The sequence below is a fragment of the Caretta caretta genome, chromosome 3 (assembly GCF_965140235.1).
Source record: "Caretta caretta isolate rCarCar2 chromosome 3, rCarCar1.hap1, whole genome shotgun sequence".
Lineage (NCBI taxonomy): Eukaryota > Metazoa > Chordata > Testudines > Cheloniidae > Caretta > Caretta caretta.
The window spans coordinates 84308469-84330537 of record NC_134208.1 but is presented as its reverse complement, the minus strand read 5'-3'; the positions used below and the strand labels follow the sequence as shown (position 1 = coordinate 84330537).

At 43.3% G+C, this 22069-nt stretch overlaps 1 protein-coding gene across 5 annotated transcripts in view; it reads right to left on the bottom strand.

The window, feature by feature from the left end:
* The window catches only part of CEP57L1 (centrosomal protein 57 like 1), a 38019-nt gene extending 16387 nt beyond the window's left edge, over window positions 1-21632 (bottom strand). The window contains exons 1-5 of one of the 5 annotated variants that reach the window (XM_048844844.2): window positions 21466-21631; window positions 12352-12460; window positions 10461-10605; window positions 7863-8042; window positions 3983-4104 (exon numbers count right to left, since the gene is read on the bottom strand). In XM_048844844.2, the coding sequence (XP_048700801.2) occupies window positions 3983-4104; window positions 7863-8042; window positions 10461-10602 (444 nt within the window). In that variant the 5' untranslated portion in view covers window positions 10603-10605; window positions 12352-12460; window positions 21466-21631. Of the gene's footprint in view, window positions 1-3982; window positions 4105-7862; window positions 8043-10460; window positions 10606-12351; window positions 12461-20966; window positions 21413-21465 lie in introns of those variants that run through there. The other 4 variants (XM_048844845.2, XM_075126634.1, XM_075126635.1 and 1 more) reach the window with 4 other exon arrangements.
* Between the last annotated feature and the right edge of the window lie 437 nt (window positions 21633-22069).

Sequence of the window (22069 nt, the reverse complement as noted above, 5' to 3'; positions counted from 1 at the left end):
AGCCGCGCTGCCTGCACAGCACCATACTGACAGGAGAGAGGCTGGGGGCTAGCTCCCTGGCTGGAAGCTCAGGGGCTGGGCAAGACTGTTCCACGGGCCGGATGTGGCCCACGGGCCGTAGTTTGCCCACCTCTGGTCTAGGTGTATTTTTGCAACAACATGAGTGGAAGCCAGTTGTATCTTGCTCTCACATTCTCACTGAAACAGAAAAACAATATGCACAGATTGAAAAGGAGTGCCTGACAAGAGTATGGGCATGAGTTTTATTAAACAGGTATCTGTGTGGATTGAATTTGTTTATGATAATAGACCATAAGCTGCTTGTAACCCACATCAATGGAAGAGGCCTGGATCAAGCACTGTTGAGATGCCAGTGTCTACTGATAAGGTTAATTAGATTTAACCCAATTGCTAAATATGTTCCTGGGAAAAATCTGGTAGAAGCAGACACACTATCACAGAGCCCAGCATCGCACTCAAGGATCCATGAGCTGGAAGATAATGTAAAGGCATACGTGAAAGCTATGGATGCATACAGACCAGTGTCAGAACAGACTACATCCGTTACAACAAGCAACCTCAACAGACATGCAACTTGAGCAAATTCTAAGTTACTTGGTCCAGATGACCCTAAAGTATCTAAAGAACAAACACGAAGGAAGTGACAAGAGACTACTTTGTGGTGCAGGGACTATTAAGTCATGAGTAAAGGCCATTTCATATTAATTCCAAATGAAAGGAGAGGAGAAATCCTAATGTCCTTCATGGGTGAAGTTTAATGATTAATTAAATGACACAAATGGACCAACCAGTCAGCTTGGTGGATAGGCATCAGCAGGGATGTGAAAAATAAAGTTATTTTATGTGAACATTGCAGAGCTAACAAACCAACACAATACAAAGAACCTTTAGTAACATCACCCCTATCAGAGAGGCCTTGGAAGAGACAAGCAGCAGATTTATGCAAATTCAGAGGACAATTGGTCACTATGGACTATTGTGATGCTATAGAATTAAAACATGAATATGTAGATCATTGTTGCTACCACTGTTATACAAATGCAACAAATCTTGTGCAAAAGAGGTCATGTAAGGTATCAATGGAAAAGTTATGGTTTGCTGAATACGATTATCCTATTTGTATACATGTATCATTTTCATATTTGAAGTTATAAATATTGACTGTATATCTGTATTTCAAATGTGTTTGCTCCTAGTAACACCCTCAAGGTAGTTTACATCCAGTCTTGCCAGCACACTGTGAATAGACTATTCAAGTTGATGGCCCATCAACAAACACAATGGGCCATGGAAGAAGTTTATCCCCGCCTGATGGACTTTCCAGCCAGAATATGGGTAATGGCCCCTGCTATGACTCATTGAGGTATGCAAGGGCATGTAACCACCTCGTGTAACACTGGACTCCATCTTGTGCCTGCACGTTTCCACTGGCTGTACTGAGAGCAGACCCTCCACATGGGAGAAACTGTAAAATGCCCTGAAAATATCTCCATTTTGCCTCTTTCCTGCTTGGATCTCTGGAGTATGGACTTATATTAATGGGAGAAATCTAATCAAGGGACTGAGGACCTTCCACTCTTTTGGAAGCAACCAGAGACTTAAGCCAGCAGTTTATGCCATCACTGCTTCAAACCTAATCCAAGAATTTTCAATTATTGTATGTATTTGATTCATTTAACCAATTTTAACTCTCACCTTTCTTTTTTCTTATAAGCCAACCTTTAGATATTAGATACTAAAGGATTGGCAACAGCGTGATTATTGGGTAAGATTTAAGTTATATATTGATCTGGGTATGTGGGATCAGAAGAATCCTTTGGTTGATGAAATTGATTTTAAATAACCACTCATCATTAAGTCTAGTGTCTGGGAATTGAAACAAAGACTGGAATACCTAAGGAAGCTGCAGTTCTGATTTCTTGTTAGCCAGTGTGGTGAGACAGAAGTTTACTTTTGTTGCTGGTTTGGTATATCTTATGGAAGAATAACCACCAGTTTTGGGGTATTTCTGCCCTATTTCTCAGCAGTTTGTCCTGAATTTGGTATTCTTAGTTGTGACCCACTGAAGCACAGGTACATTCCCAGGTATACAGAAATAATGTACTTGAAAGATATAATGTTGCATTATTATTGCTTTTGCTCACTTTTGTCCATCACAAGTTGTTCTGGAATACCATGGACCACAATTCCCTGCAACAGAATTTAAGTAATTCTAAACTAAATATGATTTTGAGCATATTAATAACAGCCCACAATACCAGCAATGAATGGAGAACTGAGAGAGCTATACAGACAGCCAAGAAAATCTTACAGCAGGAAGATCCATTTCTTGCTCTTCTGAGTTACAGATCAACACCAATAGCAGCTACTGGATACAGTCCAGCACAACTGCTGATGAAAAAACAACTCAGAACTACTGTTTCAAGTTTGGGAAAGAATCTATGAAAAGAGCAGTCAAACTGGATACAATGGCAAAAAGAGCCTAGGAACACTTTTACAACAGACATAATTCAGTTAGAGAGCTGCCAGCTCTAGCCTCTACAAAAATCCACAGTACGCACACATCTTGAATACTGCATGCAGATGTGGTCGCCCCATCTCAAAAAAGATATATTGGAATTGGAAAAGGTTCAGAAAAGGGCACCAAAAATTATTAGGTTTCAGAGGAACAGCCGTGTTAGTCTGTATTCGCAAAAAGAAAAGGAGTACTTGTGGCACCTTAGAGACTAACCAATTTATTAGGGTATGAAACGGCTTCCATATGAGGAGAGACTAATAAGACTGACTTTTCAGTTTGGAAAAGAGATGACTAAAGGGGGATATGATAGGGGTCTATAAAATCATGACTGGTGTGGAGAAAGTAAATAAGGAAGTTTTATTTACTCCTCCTCATAACACACGAACTAAGGGTCACCAAATGAAATTAATAGGCAGCAGGTTTAAAACAAACAAAAGGAAGTATTTTTTCCACACAACGCAGTCAACCTGTGGAACTCCTTGCCAGCAGATGTTGCAAAGGCCAAGACTATAACAGGGTTAAAAAAAACCCGAACTAGATAAGTTCAAGGAGGATAGGTCCAGCAATAGCTATTAGCCAGGATGGGCAGGAATGGCGTCCCTAGCCTCTGTTTGCCAGAAGCTGGGAATGGGCGATACGGGATGGATCACTTGATTACCTGTTCTGTTCATTCTTTTTGGGGCACCTGGCATTGGCCACTGTCGGAAGACAGGATGCTGGACTAGATGGACCGTTGGTCTGACCCAGCATGGCTGTTCTTATAGGAAAAAAAAGGATGGACAACTCAGCAGTCATAAAGAAAAGGAATTCAGCACCCAGATCATATGTGATCAAGACTGCCAGCGGAGAGTTCAACAAAAAACATTGACATCTACAGTTTGCTCCTCAGAAGGAACAGATAGCAGGTGCAGAACAAGATGAGGAGGATTTTAGACCAACCAAAACCAGTCGTTGCAACTAATGGACAGCCAGATGACCAAGTTGTTACAAGTTTGGGTTATGTAATTAGAAAACCAGTAGGATTCAGAGACACTTAACAGACGAAATTCAAAGACAGTGTGATAGTGTAAATGTAAGAACTTACAGAGGGAGATGTAATGGAATGTGAAACTGTATTATACTGGTCAGCCACTAGGTAGCACGGTGTATAAAATACCTTATTTTAACAAACCTCAGCCAACACTGGCCAGAGCATTATAATGAACATATCTGGTGTGTATCTTGGCTACAGAGCTTTCTCTGGGCAAGCTACACCTGACACAGGAACATGACAGCTTATTAGAAACTCCACACTAGCAAGCCATTTTGTGTAATTCTCTGAATAGCTGACCGATGATCATCACTTTCCGTCATTACCAATCTGAGCAGAACTGGGGAGATGCAATATGTAGGAAGTACAATCTTGTGCTCTTACTGTTTCATTTATTATACTAAATACTTCACCTGTTGCTCTAGAACCATATTCTTTTCTAGCTCTGCATTGAAAATCATTTTCCTCATGTAATCCAGCTGTTTCTCAAGTAGGGAGCAGCGGGATTGTGCTGCACTTAACTGCACACTAACATCTGTGGAGAGAGACAGACACACACACAGTGTAGAATAGTATTTTTGAGTAACATTTAGCCTGCCCCTCACCCTATGGTCTTGGAGATTTCAAAGTTTTTGGGTTGGTATTTTTTTAAATATAAAAAAGGGTACTTGGGCTGGGCCAGTGAAGTGGTTAACAGGGAGTATTTTAACATGTGCAAGACTCAGGATGTGTTTCCAGGTCCAGCCCCTGATCTGTGTTACTATTGACTTCACAGGAGTTCCTCACCATTTACACCAGTATAAACCTAATCAAATCTGGTTCCCTCCTGCCCCCTCCTTACCTTTCATCAGATTGGGGGTACCATATAAGTAGCACCGAGTTCTGACCTGTAGTGACGTCCTGGTTCTTTTAGGAGTGCCACCAATGGACATCTCATCCAGCCAACCTCAGCAAGCAAAGACTGACTGAGGGGCTGCTCCCTGTGTTGCAGGCCGGAAGCCCTCATGATCACATGTGAAATAGCTATACTTCTCACAGAAACAGCTACTTGATAGGCTTTATTACATTCAGTATCTAAAGCTGGTTTATTCAGCACCAAGCGGAAAAGTAACTCGATTGATCAGACCAGGAGTATGAGGTAGACGAGGCTTTCTTCGGACAACTAACAGAAGTTTCCAGATCACAGGCCCTGGCTCTCCTGGGGGACTTCAATCACACTGACATCTGCTGGGAGAGCAACACAGCAGTGCATAGACAATCCAGGAAGTTTTTAGAGAGTGTTGGAGACAACTTCCTGATGCAAGTGCCGGAGGAACTAACTTAGGGGTTGTGCTCTTCTTGACCTGCTGCTCACAAACAGGGAAGAATTGGTAGGGGAAGTAGAAGTGGGTGGCAACCTGGGCAGCAGTGACCAGGAGATGGTCGAGTTCAGGATCCTGGCAAAAGAAGAAAGGAGAGTAGCAGAATACGGACCCTGGACTTCAGAAAAGCAGACTTTGAGGCCCTTAGGGAAGGGGATCCCCTTAGAGGCTAATATGAGGGGGAAAGGAGTCCAGGAGAGCTGGCTGTATTTTAAAGAAGCCTTATTGAGGGTGCAGGAACAAATCATCCTGATTTGCAGAAAGAATAGCAAATATGGGATGCAACCAGCTTGGCTTCACAGAGATGAGCTTAAACACAAAAAGGAAGCTTACAAGAAGTGGAAACTTGTACAGATGATTAGGGAAGAGTATAAAAATATTGTTCAAGCATGCAGGGGTGTAATCAGGAAGGCCAAAGCACAATTGGAATTGCAGCTAGCAAGAGATGTGAAAGGTAACAAGAAGGGTTTCTACTGGTACGTTAGCAACAAGAAGGTTGTCAGGGAAAGTGTGGGACCCTTACTGAATGTGGGAGGCAACCTAGTGATAGATCATGTGGAAAAACCTGAAGTACTCAATGCTTTTTTTGCCTCAGTCTTCACAGACAAGGTCAGCTCCCAGACTGCTGCACTGGGCAGCACAATATGGGGAGGAGGTCAGCAGCCCTCAGTGGTGAAAGAACAGGTTAAGGACTATTTAGAAAAGCTGGACATGCACGAGTCCATGGGGCCGGATGCAATGCATCCAAGGGTGCTGAGGGAGTCGACTGATGTAATTGCAGAGCCATTATCTTTGAAAACTCTTCGCGATCGGGGGAGGTCCTGGATGATTGGAAAAAGGCAAATATAGTGCTCATCTTTAAAAAAGGGAAGAAGGAGGACCTAGGGAACTACAGACCGGTCAGCCTCACCTCAGTCCCTGGAAAAATCATGGAGCAGGTCCTCAAGGAGTCCATTTTGAAGCACTTGGAGGAGAGGAAGGTGATCAGGAACAGTCAAGATTGGATTCACCAAGGGCAAGTAATGCCTGACCAACCTGATTGCCTTTTATGATGAGATAGCTGGTTCTGTGGATATGGGGAAAGCAGTGGATGTGATATATTTTGATATTAGCAAAGCTTTTCATATGGTTTCCCACAGTATTCTTGCCAGCAAGTTAAAAAAGTATGGATTGGATGAATGGACTATAAGGTGGATAGAAAGCTGCCTAGATCGTTGGACTCAACAGGTAGCGATCAATGGCTTGATATCTAGTTGGTAGCTGGGTATCAAGCGGACAGCTCCAGAGGCCAGATTTGTTCAAGATCTTCATTAATGATCTGGATGACGAGATGGACTGCACCCTCAGCAAGTTTGCGGACGACACTAAACCGGGGGAGGGGGTAGATATGCTGGAGGATAGGGACAGGGTCTACAGTGACCTAGACAAATTGGAGGATTGGGCCAAAAGAAATCTGATGAGGTTCAACAAGGACAAGTGCAGAATCCTGCACTAAGGACTGAAGAATCCCATGCCCTGCTACAGGCTGGGGACTGACTGGTTAAGCAGCAGTTCTGCAGAAAAGGACGTGGGGATTACAGTGGATGAGAAGCTGGATAGGAGTCAACAGTGTGCCCTTGTTGCCAAGAAGGCTAATGGCATATTGGGCTGCATTAGTAGGAGCATTGCCAGCAGATCAAGGGAAGTGGTTATTCCCCTCTGTTCAGCACTGGTGAGGCCATATGTGGAGTACTGCATCCAGATTGGGCCCCCCCCTACAGAAAGGATGTGGACAAATTGGAGAGAGTCCAGCGGAGGGCAATGAAAATGATTAGGGGGCACATGAGGAGAGGTTGAGGGAACTGGGCTTATTTAGTCTGCAGAAGAGAAGAGTTAGGGGGATTTGATAGCAGCCTTCAACAATCTGAAGGGGGGTTCCAAAGAGGATGGAGCTAGGCTGTTCTCAGCGGTGGCAAATGACAGAACAAGAAGCAAATGGTCTGAAGTTGCAGTGGGGGAGGTCTAGGTTGGATATTAGGAAAAATTATTTCACTAAGAGAGTGGTAAAGCACTGGAATGGGTTATCTAGGGAGGTGGTGGAATCTCCATCCTTAGGGGTTTTTAAGGCCTGGCTTGACAAAGCCCTGGCTGGGATAATTTAGTTGGGGTTGGTCTTGCTTTGAGCAGGGGGTTGGACTAGATGACCTCCTGAGGTCTCTTCCAACCCTAATCTTCTATGATTGGTAAGGCAATATTTGGTTAATTTTTATTAAAAAAAAAATGCAGACAAATTATGATGATTGGATAGGACTATACTTCTCAAAGCTGAAACTAGAACCTGCATTCAATAGCAGCTCGCCAAAACATGAGCGCTCCTTCAGTTGAGAGAACTAACAGCTATATTGACTATTTCTATTATTAGTATGGTGACAGGTTTGTCAGAGGTAAAGTTGCCATGAATACCATGACTTTTGTGTCTGGGGTTTCACAGGTTGTGGAGCTGCGTGGCAGGGGGGAGGCGGGGCGGCACGTGGGCCATGGCCCCACCACTTATGCTTCCACAGCCCAATTTGGGACAGGCAATCCAGCAGCGCCAGGGCCAGGAAGGGCGGTAGGGTCATCACAGGAGGTGGACCCTGCCTGGACTCTGTAGCAGGGAGCTGGGCTAGCCCTGTGGGACAGGAGCCATTGCTGGAAGGTGAGTGCGGGGTGGATTCACTCTGCAACACTCCCACCCCCAAGGCCTCTTTCCCCTCAGGGTAGGACCCAACGCCTCCCCACATACTTGTAAATCCCTCTGCTACACTTTAAATGACACACCTGTGACTTTACACCATTTCCTCCTAAACCCATGATTTTTACTAAATTTATTGCGACTGCTCCAGGATTTTTGATTAAAAAAAAAAAATAGATGACAAGTCTGCAAATCTAATTATCACCATTGGAGAGAGACCTTTTTTCTGTTGTATCAATTCCTCATGTGCTAGATCTTTCTCATTTGTTTCATGCTGCAAGGTCTTTTTATACTGGGCAGCCTCAATGGAAAGGCAGCTCAGGTTATCTTCAGCCTGCGACCTCTCCAACTCTAGATGACGGATCTTTTCTTGAAGAGTTTTGAGGGCTGACATCAGAGCTGGTGAACAATTGAAAAATAGTGGATTTTTAAAAAAAAATAAATGTTTTACTGCATTGCAATATAGTGTTAGCCATAAAAAACTTGTATCGATTCCCAAAAAACAAACAAATGTTTAAAAAAAAACCAATAAGGGTTATGAAATGAGTAGAAAAGACCATTTAAAAAAGAAAGAATACATGTGATAAATAACTCACCCAATTGTTAGAGAAGAGCCACAGCACCCACTGGAAAAGTTAACAGTGGATCCTATGGAGATCCAGCACTTTCAGTGCACACCTTACAAAACGCATTTGTTTTCTATGTCGCTAAGTGAGAATGTGCTGTGTATACATGCATAGCCATCTTCACTCCAAATGCTAGTAAGGAGTGCCAGCAAGTTATAGCAAATTAAATATCAGACCAAAGACTAGAACTCAGGTCTAAGTTAAACAGCCAATGCCTAACTTGCAATGCCTCCTGGAGAAGGGTGAGTAATCCTTTTTAATTTCTAGATTTCAGAGAACTTTGCAGAAATGGGTAAGCATTGTTTGCCCAGTTTTACAATTAGCCTAAATAAAGAGGTTGGAAGCAATTTGCATCAGAGGCACAGTGATCTACTGAATACAACATGGGCTTGCTATTGAGATTAAAAATTAAGTCTTGTTTCTGGCTCAGTCGTATTTTCTGTGTAACCTCTGCACTTGATTTATGCTCTGCTCTTCTGTTACCCAATCTCAAAATGTGCACATTCCTTATAGGTCACAGGGGCATTTTCATAGGGATGGCAGGAAGGAGGAGGAGTACATTTTAACAGATCCTAGATTTTTCTCTCACTTCTGAAAGCCAGTTTGACACTCAAAGTAGCTCAGATATTCTGTTGCCCCTTTTTCTCCCCAATATCTGCTTTATTGAAAGAGAACTGCTTCAACTGCCAAATAATGGCAATTCCTTGATTATTAAGCTATTCTTGTCCTTGGAAAAAAGCTTCTTGGATGAGTCAACCTCAACATCTATTTAGGATTCACTTATTGTGGCATCATGTGATTGTTTTGGACAGATCGAAGAGAAAGTTAGACACTTTGGAAAAATGTCAAGGAGGAACCATTTTTACATTTCAAAAAAGTATTTGTTCCCTAACATAATGTGTGGTTAAAACTGTGCTTTCAAATGTTTATGATGAAGTATCACCACAGCTACAACTTTTACTCCGAAGATGCTATTGCCTCTCCATAGTCACACGCTTACAGAGAAAGGGCCCAGTTCTGACACAAACTAAGCACTCTTTGTGACATTCCAATAGCACACACAAGCCTTAAGGTTTCCCGTACACAAACGGAGGACTCCCTTGGTGGGGGGGAAATAATGTCCCTGCTCTCCCTGCCAGCTACCCCCATTTTCCTCAGAGCATGGTTGTTGGCTGGATCATGTTGCAGTGACCCCCAGCTGGCACAATGGCTAAAACTTGGAGCAATACTGCCCCTAAGATCAGGGACTAGAAGGCAGAAATGTGGTATAACGCCACCTTAGATCTTCCCCTAGGTGTACCAGGCATTATTCCAGTGTACCTGAAGACTAAGCTCCAGAACCGTAGTCCAACAGTTTAAAAAAGACAACCCAACACACTCACTCTCTCCGTCTAGTAGCAGAAGCTTGTGTAAGAACCCTCTTAGGAGTCAACTAAAGAAGGAGCCTTAGGTTCTTCCTATGATTAAGCCACAGTAGAAAGAAACATGTTCACATACATAGTACCCAACGCTGCTCCCACCAAATGTGAATTATTTGCTATTGATTTAACAGCAACGGGAACAAGACTTGGCTCAAAACTATCCATAACCAAAATAGTTTATAACTTTGGTTCTTTACAATGTATTTTCTCCTCAAGTTTTCCAGGGGATCTTATGCAGAAAGTTAAGTGATTTTTGACCTAGAGGGAAGCAAACAATGTCACACAAAAATCAAAAAGAAAAGGAGTACTTGTGGCACCTTAGAGACTAACCAATTTATTTGAGCATAAGCTTTCGTGAGCTATAGCTCACTTCATCGGATGCATGTAGCTCACGAAAGCTTATGCTCAAATAAATTGGTTAGTCTCTAAGGTGCCACAAGTACTCCTTTTCTTTTTGCGAATACAGACTAACACGGCTGTTACTCTGAAACAAAAATCAAAGTTTCAAATCAAAGTAATGCTAAAAAGAAAGTGATAAACTTCAAACTCTACAGAAGCAATCTCCAATTTTCAAGCAAAACAGATTTCACAGCCAAAGTTAGGAGAGGTGGCAACCAGCTTCTAGGATACAGCCCCCAAGTCTGGGGATACTACTCATTCTCCACACAAGCCTCCAGTCCAACGAACGTTAGTCATTTAGATCATAAGTAGACCAGACAAGGCAATTTGCTTAATAGAGTTAAAAGGAACACTTTTTTTTGTGGCTTTACCTTGGTTGTTTGGGGCAGGAAGCATGTCACCAATGGTAGCTGTTGCCTTCTTTGACTTGCTCTGACCAAAGGTAGGAACAAACATTTTATCTGGAGGCTGCAGAAAGCTTCCTATGAAACTTTGCTTTGATTCAGAACCCATGGTCTGCAGAAGGAAAGATATACATAATGCCATTATTTCCTAAATGAACTATTATTATAACACCAACAACTAGTCCAATGCCCTGTCTTGAACAAGCCCTAAGTTTGTATCAAATGAAATCAACTGGGTTGGAAAGAACACTGAGCAAGTCAGTTGGTCCTTCCCTCTACATTGTGTCAAGAATACTGCAGCTTAAATAACTCCCAACAAATTCCTTAAAAAAAAAAAAAAAAAAAACCAATAATGAGAGAAATGCTACAGATTCCCTTGGCATCTTGTTTTATTACCAAAAAGATTCTTAAAATTTTTCCTTCTTGACTTCTAAACACATTTATTCTGTTTAACTTTTTGACCAGGGAATAATGCACTCCTTTCCTAACATCCTCATATTTACAGGACAGTTATGTCTGATCTTTAATGTACAATGAGCATGCCCTTTTCCCTACATATACTTTACCCCACCCCAAACCTCTGAATCCACCAAAGCAGGTGTTTTTTAAATAAACATGTGGTGTCCAAAATTTAATACAGCTGAAACCTAATAATGGCCAAGCAAAAAAACCCCTGCCTTCCTTTTCTTGATTTAAATATGCTGTATTCCCATTAATACAATCCAGTAAAAGAATTCCTCCTCCCCCCCGCCACACTCCTCATTTTGTCAGAAGCAGATTTTCAAGGGCATGTTTATTCTGCCTAAAATAAAAAAAAGACAGTTTAACTGTATTTGAGATACAGACAATGAAGTTTGGACTAGGTGATTTAGTAAAGTTGACCCTCAGAGCTCAGCCAAAAATGTTTATTCCAGGATAACTAACTCAAGTTCCATTCAGATATTTAGATTAGAAATTAAATATTCAAGCTCTGAATATTAGTTATGTATTCCACCCAAATGGAGAAAAAAAAATGTGACAATAAGAACATGAAAGAAATGCATTTCTTAAGTGTTTTTCAGATGTGTTGGATTATTGATCGTGTATAAACAATATTTTGCTTACTGCATTACTTTACTTCTAAATTGACCTTAATGATGCTCAAGACAAAATTAGAAACAAGTTTTAAGAATGTCAGTTGTTTCATGGTTTCTTAACCCTACCATTTCTTACGGTGCTTTATTTAAATATATCTGTTGGGTATAGATAGGCCTAACATCAAAACTCTCAGTCAGAACTTCACAGCTCAAATTCACCTCTATTCAGTTTTCTTGCAATCGTGTTTTAATGACGAGTTCATAAAACTGCCCTGCTACTGTAACTATGGATTGTTTGGAGAGTCTGTAGACAATCCTTGTAACATAATAGTTACTAGCCATCCATTCTTGACTCCTTACTATCTCAAAGTCAGCTCAAATGCTTAAGCCCCATTTTTACTCACATTCCTCATTATTTTTCACAAATTAATTTGTGAATTTCCAAGGCCTTATACAGTATTTCTTATTTCAAATTCAACATCTTTGGTTTTAACTTGGGTCCCAGAAACTTGGTTCTGTGCTGTACTTCAGAAGTTATTACAGTCACAGAAGAGGACAGCTTTTATCAAAACACATCAGGCACGTGTAAGATTCCTTTAACAAGCCTAAATAATTAAACTCAAAAAGAGGGACTGCAATACCGAATTAGGCAAGTTGTAATCACACCATCACAGTTCAGTGGAAGACAATTCTCATTACAGAAAAGACACTTACTTGCAGGCCTAGTAATACAGTAAAACTGTGGTTTCATACAGCAGATTAAAATACTGCAGCAGACTCACCTTTTCTTCCCCGAGTAGCAGAAAGAGGGTATTGTCTGCCACGGAAGATTATTTGCTGTACCACTTCCAGCATGAACCCCAATCTCTACTCAGCACAGCATCGTGGTTTCTGTTTAGACAAAGTAATTTACACCACTCATTTGGTGGCTTAACAAAAGGAACCAACAGGAAGAAGCAGCAACCCACAACAAACTACAGCATTTATCTAAATAAAGTTAGATCCCAGATGAGAGTCAATTTGAAAAAAATATTCAAAACAGAAAAAAATTTCCAGAAAAAGCGGTCAGTGTTGATGTTTCAGAGGGCATTTAAAACAGAAAAAGAGCCAACATCTTGCTATGCTGCATCTTCAAGCTACAACGGAGAATCTCCAATTTCTTGAGGATACCTTCCTCATGTTCTAAATTACTATTAAATAGCTGCTATCAAGCTCAGAAATCTTCTGGTCTGTACATATCTGATTTCAAGACACACTCACAGCTAACCCTTCAGATGAACTAGAGCTTGTAGAGGTTTCCCTAAGACCTGGGACACAGCCAAACTATCACAGTCCACTCTGACAACTTTCGTTAGATAGTTTTAGCGAACAAATAATTTGTTCAAAATCATGTACAAATCACCATCCTGTCCTGGAGAGTATTTCAGCCCATAACATTCCAATGCAGTTTTATTGCTACTGACAACCACTGTATTCTAGGATGTCATACAGAACACTGCAACATCGTATCTACTACAGATTACGAACCACATTATCTAAATTGAATCCTGCCACAGTAGCTCTTACGGATGAGAAAACCTTCTTCACCAGGACAGGAGATCATATGCAGTCTTGATTACTAAGCAGCAGAGGATAAAATACAGTAGACAATTCTACTTGCATGGGGCAGGAAGCACAGGAACACATAAGTAAGCTTGCATTACATTATCTCATGATCCTTTCTTTCCAGTTTATAGGAGTTTAATACCCAAAGGATATAATTCGGTAGCTGAACAATTTACTGGAGGCTTAGATTCACATTCAGCATCACAACCCCTAACTTTTAAGCACCTAGAAAAAAATCACAGGAACATCAATGCAATCCACAAAGTCTGAGTTAGGCACCTAGGCTCTCTATACATTAGAATATGATCCACAACAGACAGCATGCTACATAGAGAGCTCCCTTACTTAGCCAATGGAAGACGCTGATGGCAGGGGTGCATCTTAAGCCTCGCCCCTCTCACAGACAAAAATGCCTAAGTCCTCACTACAGGTAGGTGCATATCTCCACTTGTGATTCTCAGCTGTGAACCCTCTCCTGGAGTTAGGTGCCTCAGGTGTGCCTAAAGTGATCACTCTCCTTACAATGTGTGTGATAATCAAGGTGGGCCATTTCCAGCACAAAACCAGGGTTTAACAAGAACATCTGAGGAACGGGGGGGCCTTTGTTAGGCCTGTCCTGTAGTAGGTGAAGTATGCATCCGATGAAGTGAGCTGTAGCTCACGAAAGCTTATGCTCAAATAAATTGGTTAGTCTAAGGTGCCACAAGTACTCCTTTTCTTTTTGCGAATACAGACTAACACGGCTGTTACTCTGAAACCTGTCATCATGCAAGGCACCGCATTTAGCCGTACGGAGTGGAAATCTATCAACTGCATGAAAAAACTTGTACAGATACAGACAGACATCTTCCTTTCCAAACGCAAACAGATGGACATCGTACCAAAAGGACTGAAGGTAAAAAAGTCCATTACAATCTACATACCACACAGACTATGCTGACAGCTTGTGCCACACGCTCTCAAAGAAACTGCGGAACCACCTGATCAACATCCTCTACAGCAAACAGGGAAAGATAAAGAATGAGCTCTCAAAAATGGATACTCTCATAAAAAACCAACCTTCCACACAAACTTCCTCGTGTCTGGACTTTACTAAAACACACACACTTTGCTTCTCTACAAAAGAAAAAGGACGCTAAACTTTCTAAACTACTACATGCCACAAGGGGCCACAGCAATGGTTCCCTCAACCCACCCAGCAATATTGTTAACCTATCCAACTATACTCTTAGCCCAGCAGAAGCAGCTGTCCTATCTCGGGGCCTCTCCTTCTGCCCCTCCAACCCCATGAACATGATACAGTTCTGTGGTGACCTAGAATCCTATTTTCGACGTCTCCAACTCAAGGAATATTTCCAACACACTTCTGAACAACATACTAATCCACAGAGACCTCCCTACCAACACTACAAAAAGAAGGATTCTAGGTGGACTCCTCCTGAAGGTTGAGACAGCAGACTGGACTTCTGCATAGAGTGCTTCTGCTGACGTGCACGGGCTGAAATTGTGGAAAAGCAGCATCACTTGCCCCACAACCTCAGCCGTGCAGAACACAATGCCATCCACAGCCTCAGAAACAACTCTGACATCATAATCAAAAAGGCGGACAAAGGAGGTGCTGTTGTCATCATGACTAGGTCGGAACATGAACAAGAGGCTGCTAGGCAGCTCTCCAACACCACTTTCTACAAGCCATTACCCTCTAATCCCACTGAGAGTTACCAAAAGAAACTACAGCATTTGCTCAAGAAACTCCCTGAAAAAGCACAAGATCAAATCCACACAGACACACCCCTGGAACCCCGACCTGGGTTATTCTATCTACTACCCAAGATCCATAAACCTAGAAATCCTGGGCGCCCCATCATCTCAGGCATTGGCACCCTGACAGCAGGATTGTCTGGCTATGTAGACTCTCTCCTCAGGCCCTATGCTACCAACACTCCCAGCTACCTTCGAGACACCACTGACTTCCTGAGGAAACTACAAATCCATCGGTGATCTTCCTGATAACGCCATCCTGGCCACTATGGATGTGGAAGCTCTCTACACCAACATTCCACACAAAGATGGACTACAAGCCGTCAAGAACACTATCCCCGATGTCACGGCTAACCTGGTGGCTGAACTTTGCGACTTTGTCCTTACCCATAACTATTTTACATTTGGGGACAATGTATACCTTCAAATCAGCGGCACTGCTATGGGTACCCGCATGGCCCCACAATATGCCAACATTTTTATGGCTGACTTAGAACAATGCTTCCTCAGCTCTCGTCCCCTAATGCCCCTACTCTACTTGCGCTATATTGATGACATCATCATCTGGACCCATGGAAAAGAAGCCCTTGAGGAATTCCACCATGATTTCAACAATTTCTATCCCACCATCAACCTTAGCCTGGTCCAGTCCACACAAGAGATCCACTTCCTGGACACTACAGTGCTAATAAACAATGGTCACATAAACATCACCCTATACCAGAAACCTACTGACCGCTATTCCTACCTACATGCCTCCAGCTTTCACCCTGACCACACCACACGATCCATTGTCTACAGCCAAGCTCTGAGATACCACCGCATTTCCTCCAACCCCTCAGACAGAGACAAACACCTACAAGATCTCTATCAAGCATTCTTACAACTACAATACCCACCTGCGGAAGTGAAGAAACAGATTGATAGAGCCAGAAGAGTTCCCAGAAGTCACCTACTAAAGGACAGGCCTAACAAAGAAAATAACAGAACGCCACTAGCCGTCACCTTCAGCCCCCAACTAAAACCTCTCCAACGCATTATCAAGGATCTACAACCTATCCTGAAGGATGACCCAACACTCTCACAAATCTTGGGAGACAGGCCAGTCCTTGCCTACAAACAGCCCCCCAACCTGAAGCAAATACTCACCAGCAACCACATACCACATGACAGAACCACTAATCCAGGAACCTATCCTTGCAACAAAGCCCGTTGCCAACTGTGCCCACATATCTATTCAGGGGACACCATCACAGGGCCTAATCACATCAGTCACACTATCCGAGGCTTGTTCACCTGCACATCTACCAATGTGATATATGCCATCATGTGCCAGTAATGACCCCCTGCTATGTACATTGGTCAAACTGGACAGTCTCTACGTAAAAGAATAAATGGACACAAATCAGATGTCAAGAATTATAACATTCATAAACCAGTCGGAGAACACTTCAATCTCTCTGGTCATGCAATTACAGACATGAAAGTTGCGATATTACAACAGAAAAACTTCAAAACCAGACTCTAGCGAGAGACTGCTGAATTGGAATTCATTTGCAAATTGGATACAATTAACTTAGGCTTGAATAGAGACTGGGAGTGGCTATGTCATTATGCAAGGTAACCTATTTTCCCTTGTTTTTTCCTCCCCCCCCCCGTTCCTCAGATGTTCTTATTAAACCCTGGATTTGTGCTGGAAATGGCCCACCTTGATCATCACACGCATTGTAAGGAGAGTGATCACTTTAGATAAGCTATTATCAGCAGGAGAGTGGGGTGGGGGGAGAGAAAACCTTTTATAGTGATAAACACCCATTTTTTCATGGTTTGCGTGTATAAAAACAACATCTTCTGTATTTTCCACAGTATGCATCTGATGAAGTGAGCTGTAGCTCACGAAAGCTTATGCTCAAATAAATTGGTTAGTCTCTAAGGTGCCACAAGTACTCCTTTTCTTTTTATGAAGAAGATAGCAGCTTTGTCTCTTCTCCTTCTCCCCACCCTATGAGCATCTCACTGTTTCAAGGGAAATGCAGAAAGGCCTGTTAGCCAGCCCTTCTTCCAGCCTCTTTTTGGGGGGTCAGGGCTGGCGCTCTTACTCCTCAGGGAATCCTGGCTGCTGATGCTCAGTAAAGCATCTGCAGCAGCATGAAATTGGCAAGATTATTGATCAGTTTCACCAATGCCTCTGGAACAGTCATATGAAAACATTAGAGTCATTTTTAGTGTCATTTCAATTATCTGTCTCGAGACTCAGAGGCTGTGTTACACTAGCTTTTTTGGTGCTAAGTCTTACATCATTGCAATTCCACCAGTGATAGCAACATTGAGAAAAAGGGCATCCTTTTTATCGGTGTAAGATTACACAAATAAAAGCAGAGAGAGTGGCAGACTGCAGTTTGTGGACTACTGGTACTCTGCAGGAAGCTGGCTGCTCACCTCCACATTTCCAGCTGCTAAAAAAAAATTTAATTTTAGGTGCTTGTAGCCAATTTTTAATATTTTCATAGTATAACTCTTCCATGTAAGCAATTTCCAGAGTTGCCAACGGGCAATTATCATGATTAGGAGAGAAGATTATCTCAGATATCATGATTTGAAAGAAGGAGTGGTCCACAAAAGTGTCTGAGAATTCTTGATTTAGATGCTACACTATTGCCTCCATCATTTTTTATGCCAGTAGGAGATTTTCTTCCCCCACCTCCTTTCCCTAAGTGCTAGTTTAGACCAGACAAAATGACATCAGTTTACATTCAGATCAGCTATTTAATGTTATCTTTGCAACATCATTTAAAAACAAAGTTTAAGTTTTGAAAAGGATGTCTTGTGTCCCCACAACACCCATCAGTGAATTCTCCCTGCTGCATGTTGGGAGGCCTTTCTGAGCCATGAATATTATTTTATACTAATATTTATATTTAGTTTGCTTAATATTTGTAGGGTGACTGGTTTAACACCCAAATGTCTCTCTTTTCAGAGAATATACCATAGCTTATAATGGACAATTAATCATTCTCTACATGTGTATGTAACTACACAGCTACAGCACTGAGGGTCCCATGCAGACATCTGAATAAAGCCTGAACCAGCAACAAATGACTCTCCAGGAAATCTACTGTATTCAGCCCAATGTGACAAGAAACATGTATCAGGAAAGTAAGTAAGTAGCCAGCGTAAATTCAGGTATGATCGGTTCCATTTTTACCCTACATTGTTTGCATGAAGGCTCTGTTCAACACTGAAGGCAGATCTACGCTACAGGGCTAAGTCGACCTAAATAACGTAGCTGGAGTTGACATAGCTTAGGTCAACTTATTGTGGTGTCTACACTGTACTGGGTCGACGGGAGAAACTCTCCTGTCAACTTACCTTATGCTTCTCATTCTGCTGAAGTACTGGAGTAGACGGGAAAGTGATCTGTGATCGATTTAGTGGGTCTTCACTGGACCCACTAAATCAACCCCCAGTGGATCAATCGCCACAGTGTCAATCCAAGGTAGGTGTAGACATACTCTAAGTGGTAGTCTACACTAGAAAAGTTACACCATGTAAGGAGGTGAGACGACGATTAGGTAAACTTACCTCATGTAAAAGGGTAAGGGCCTAAGTGTATTTAATGGATCCTATATATCACATATTAGATAGACAAGTGCATAATCAATATAAATGTAGGCCTAGTTTAGTTTGGTTCATCAGACCTTTGGAAAGGAGCGCAAGACAACTTTTTGGCTAACTAAGCATCCTGTTATTTCACTTCTTGAAATGTCCTTGATATTTAGGTAAATAACAAGGATGCAGTAACAGTGAGAGGTTGTGATGACCCCACCAAATATGATCAGGGTAAAGAAAAAGTCCCTGTCAAATATTAAAATTAACAATAAGAAAAAGTATTAATAAGTAGATAATCAAGTTATATAATTTAGGGTGTAATGCAGAATCTTATATTTAGTCATAAAATATTATTACTCGTTATGTAATTAATCAGAGGAGGGGGTGTGGATAAAAATATGGGGTCATCTTGAGCATAAAAGTGTACTGAAATTTAAGTCTTTGCCTTTGTTTGTGTACAACCTTGTCTGTATGTACTAAGCCAGATCACTGGCAGGTCACTCTCAACTGATCACAGGGGTGTGGTACTTTGTACCTATACTGATATAAACCTGTTCCTTGGATCTGAACTCTGGAGTTAGCAGTGGTTTTGTCTGCTACAGCAAGCAGTGGTTGTGTGCTTTGCTGGGTTCATAAAATAACCTGTGGGCCAGGTTGGTGGTCCTGAAAACAAACTTACACACCAGTGTGGCACTCTGTACCTCAAAGCAGCACCCAGGAACCCCCATATTCACCAGCCATATAATTATGATATATTTCATACAAAGCATGCCATATCATAACTTTTCATATATCTTCTTATCTTCTGAAACCCATTGTTCTGTCAAAATATGTATATCATGTGTGTGTATGAAGTTATGAGATTTTGCTATATGGTTGTTACTGAAATATGTTGTAAGTTTGAGAGTCTTCACTGCTAGTTCTCCAGTGACAAATGAGGTGACCCATTCCCAGGATGGTGCTAAATAACCATTAATCAGCAGGGGAATTCCAATCAAAGGATTTACAATGCTGTAAGAGGGCTGTGCAAGCATCGCAAAATGGGGGATTGCTCAACTCTGTGACTCAGCAAAGTCCACCGGGACATGTCTGGGTTAGTGTTTTCCAGGCACACGGACTGAGCCCCCTGCCCCGAGCCCCCTGCTGCACCCCACACCCCTCCTGCACCCCACACCCCCTGCCCTGAGCCCCCTGCACCCCTCAGGGGCAGGGAGGGAGCGGAGTTGGGGTGGGGATTTTGGTGAAGGGGTTGGAATGGGGGCAGGGAAGGAGTGGGAAGAGGCAGGGCAGGGGCAGGGCCTCATGGAAGGGGAGGAGGGGGGTGGTCAGTGGTGCGGCCCTCGGGCCAATGTACGAGTCCTTATGTGGCCCTCGTGGTCATTTGAGTTTGAGACCCCTTCACTAGAGAGGTTTGCCACTTTAACTATACCAAAATAACTGAAGTAGCAAAAACTTCATAGCCCACAGACCCTGTGCATAAAGGGGCAGAACAGAGGACTTTGGCATATGGGAAGGGGGACTGGAAGGGCACACAACCAATGGTATGGGGAATAGGGCACACACAACCTCTCTAGCATGGGTGGTTGCAGGAACTTTTTGAGGGGGATGGGAGAGTAGTACAAACAGAGTTTGTGGGGGGATAAAAGGAACCTCTGGTGTGTCTAGGGTGACCAGACAGCAAGTGTGAAAAATCAGGACAGGAGGTGGGGGTTAATAGATGCCTATATAAGAAAAAGCACCAAATATCAGGGCTGTCCCTATAAAATCGGGACATCTGGTCACCTTGTGTGTACAATGCACTTGGACTGAAGCTACAAAGCATGTAACCTTCTATCAGCAATACTTCCTTTCTCCCCCTGCTCTTGGCCTGTCTCATTATATAGGCACAGAACTCTAACTATAAGTTTTACAGGACCTAGCATAATGATGATGCTACATCTCAGTGGGGGGGCCTTTGTATTTGGAATATAGATAAACAATGGTGGAAAATTAGTTTATGTATTTTTAACTTCATTATGAATATATAAGGGAGGCACAGGTATCAAGCAACTGAAACCTAGTTCATTAAGAAAGGAAGTAATTTTTTACTCAGACTATCAAAATTTGGATTGTTTACACCTATTCAACTGAAATAGGAGAGTTTTTTTTAAAAGATGCAACCACCTCCACCCCTTCAAAGAACGCCTAGAAAATTCCCAAAAGGAAGAACAACCCCACCAACCAGACTGGACATTCCTGATATTTCTAGAAGATAAAAGACAAGGCGGGGAGAGGGGAAGGGGGAGTATTTTGAAGCAACTTTCAGGCCATCTAAATAGATCATATACGACCACAAACCCATTTTTCCCTTTGCGGGGCACTGTTTAACCAGCTTGTTGTTTGAACTGTTAGCTCCTAAGGCCACAAGAGAGACGCTGCTCACCTCCATTAGCGAGGTTTCCATGTCCCTTCACCACACCTGCAGTACAAAAGCAGCCCACCAAGCCAGGCTCCCGCTTTTGTACGCGGGGGTGTTAGCAGCAGCCCGATGACCCGAGCTACCACCCGCGTCCATTTCTTCCAGACAGTTCCGCTCTCCTTGGAGAGGCTCCTTTCCCTGGGTCACTAACTCGAACCGCTGCGGGGTCGCACCGATGAGACGGGGGAGGTTGCACAGCCAGCCCCCGGGTCTCCTAACGCAGCTGAGGCCCGAGCGCCCGCCGCAGCAGGCGAAGAGCAGCACCGTGCCTTGGCTCTGCCGCTGCTAGTCCCTAGAGCCACCGGCCCCGGCCGGGGCTGGAGAGGGCGATGCAGTTACCGCAAGCGGATTGCGAGGAACGACGCCGGGCCCCGAGCTGAGGGGAAAGGCAGGATGAGCCTAGGAGGAGAGAAAAAGGGAGTGACAGGGACGAGGGACTAACCCTCCCGCAGCGCCACGTTACCTGCTCCTGCCGCCTCCTGGCCCGCGCTAGACTCGCGGCTGCTGCGGGGAGGGGCTGCCCGGGCCCAGCTTTAAATGTGCCGCCTTCCCTCCCGCTCTCCGAGCCGCGCCCGGGCCCTCTCCTCAGCTCGCTCAGTGACTGGCGTGCAGCCGTAGCAGGCGGCTGGGGCTCCTCCCCTCCAGCGGGGCTCCCCGCCCCACTAGCTGAGAGCGATCAGAGGCCCTGAGGCGCTGTGAGCGGTGCCCTCCAGCCCTGCTTAGAGCGGAGCTAGTCGATACCCTTTGCCAGTCGCCTGCCGCACAAGGCTTCCCCAGATTGTTCAGCTCCCTAGCATTTCCTTCGTGTAGAGCGGACCCGGCCCCCACCTGTGTCGCTTATTAGCTAGCTGTCCCTGTGCTAGCAACACATGCCCTTCAACAAGCGGCTAATCTCCTAGTGTAGACAAAACTAAACTGTTTTCAGCCCCACCTCCGATATCCACAACATCAACCTATAGCCCCGTCTGGACGTGCTCTTTAGTGAGTTTGCTACCCTTGCTTCTCTGCAGGAGTGAGGAGCTAACAGAGATTTTACCACCAACTCATCTTGCCCTGCACTGAGTAGG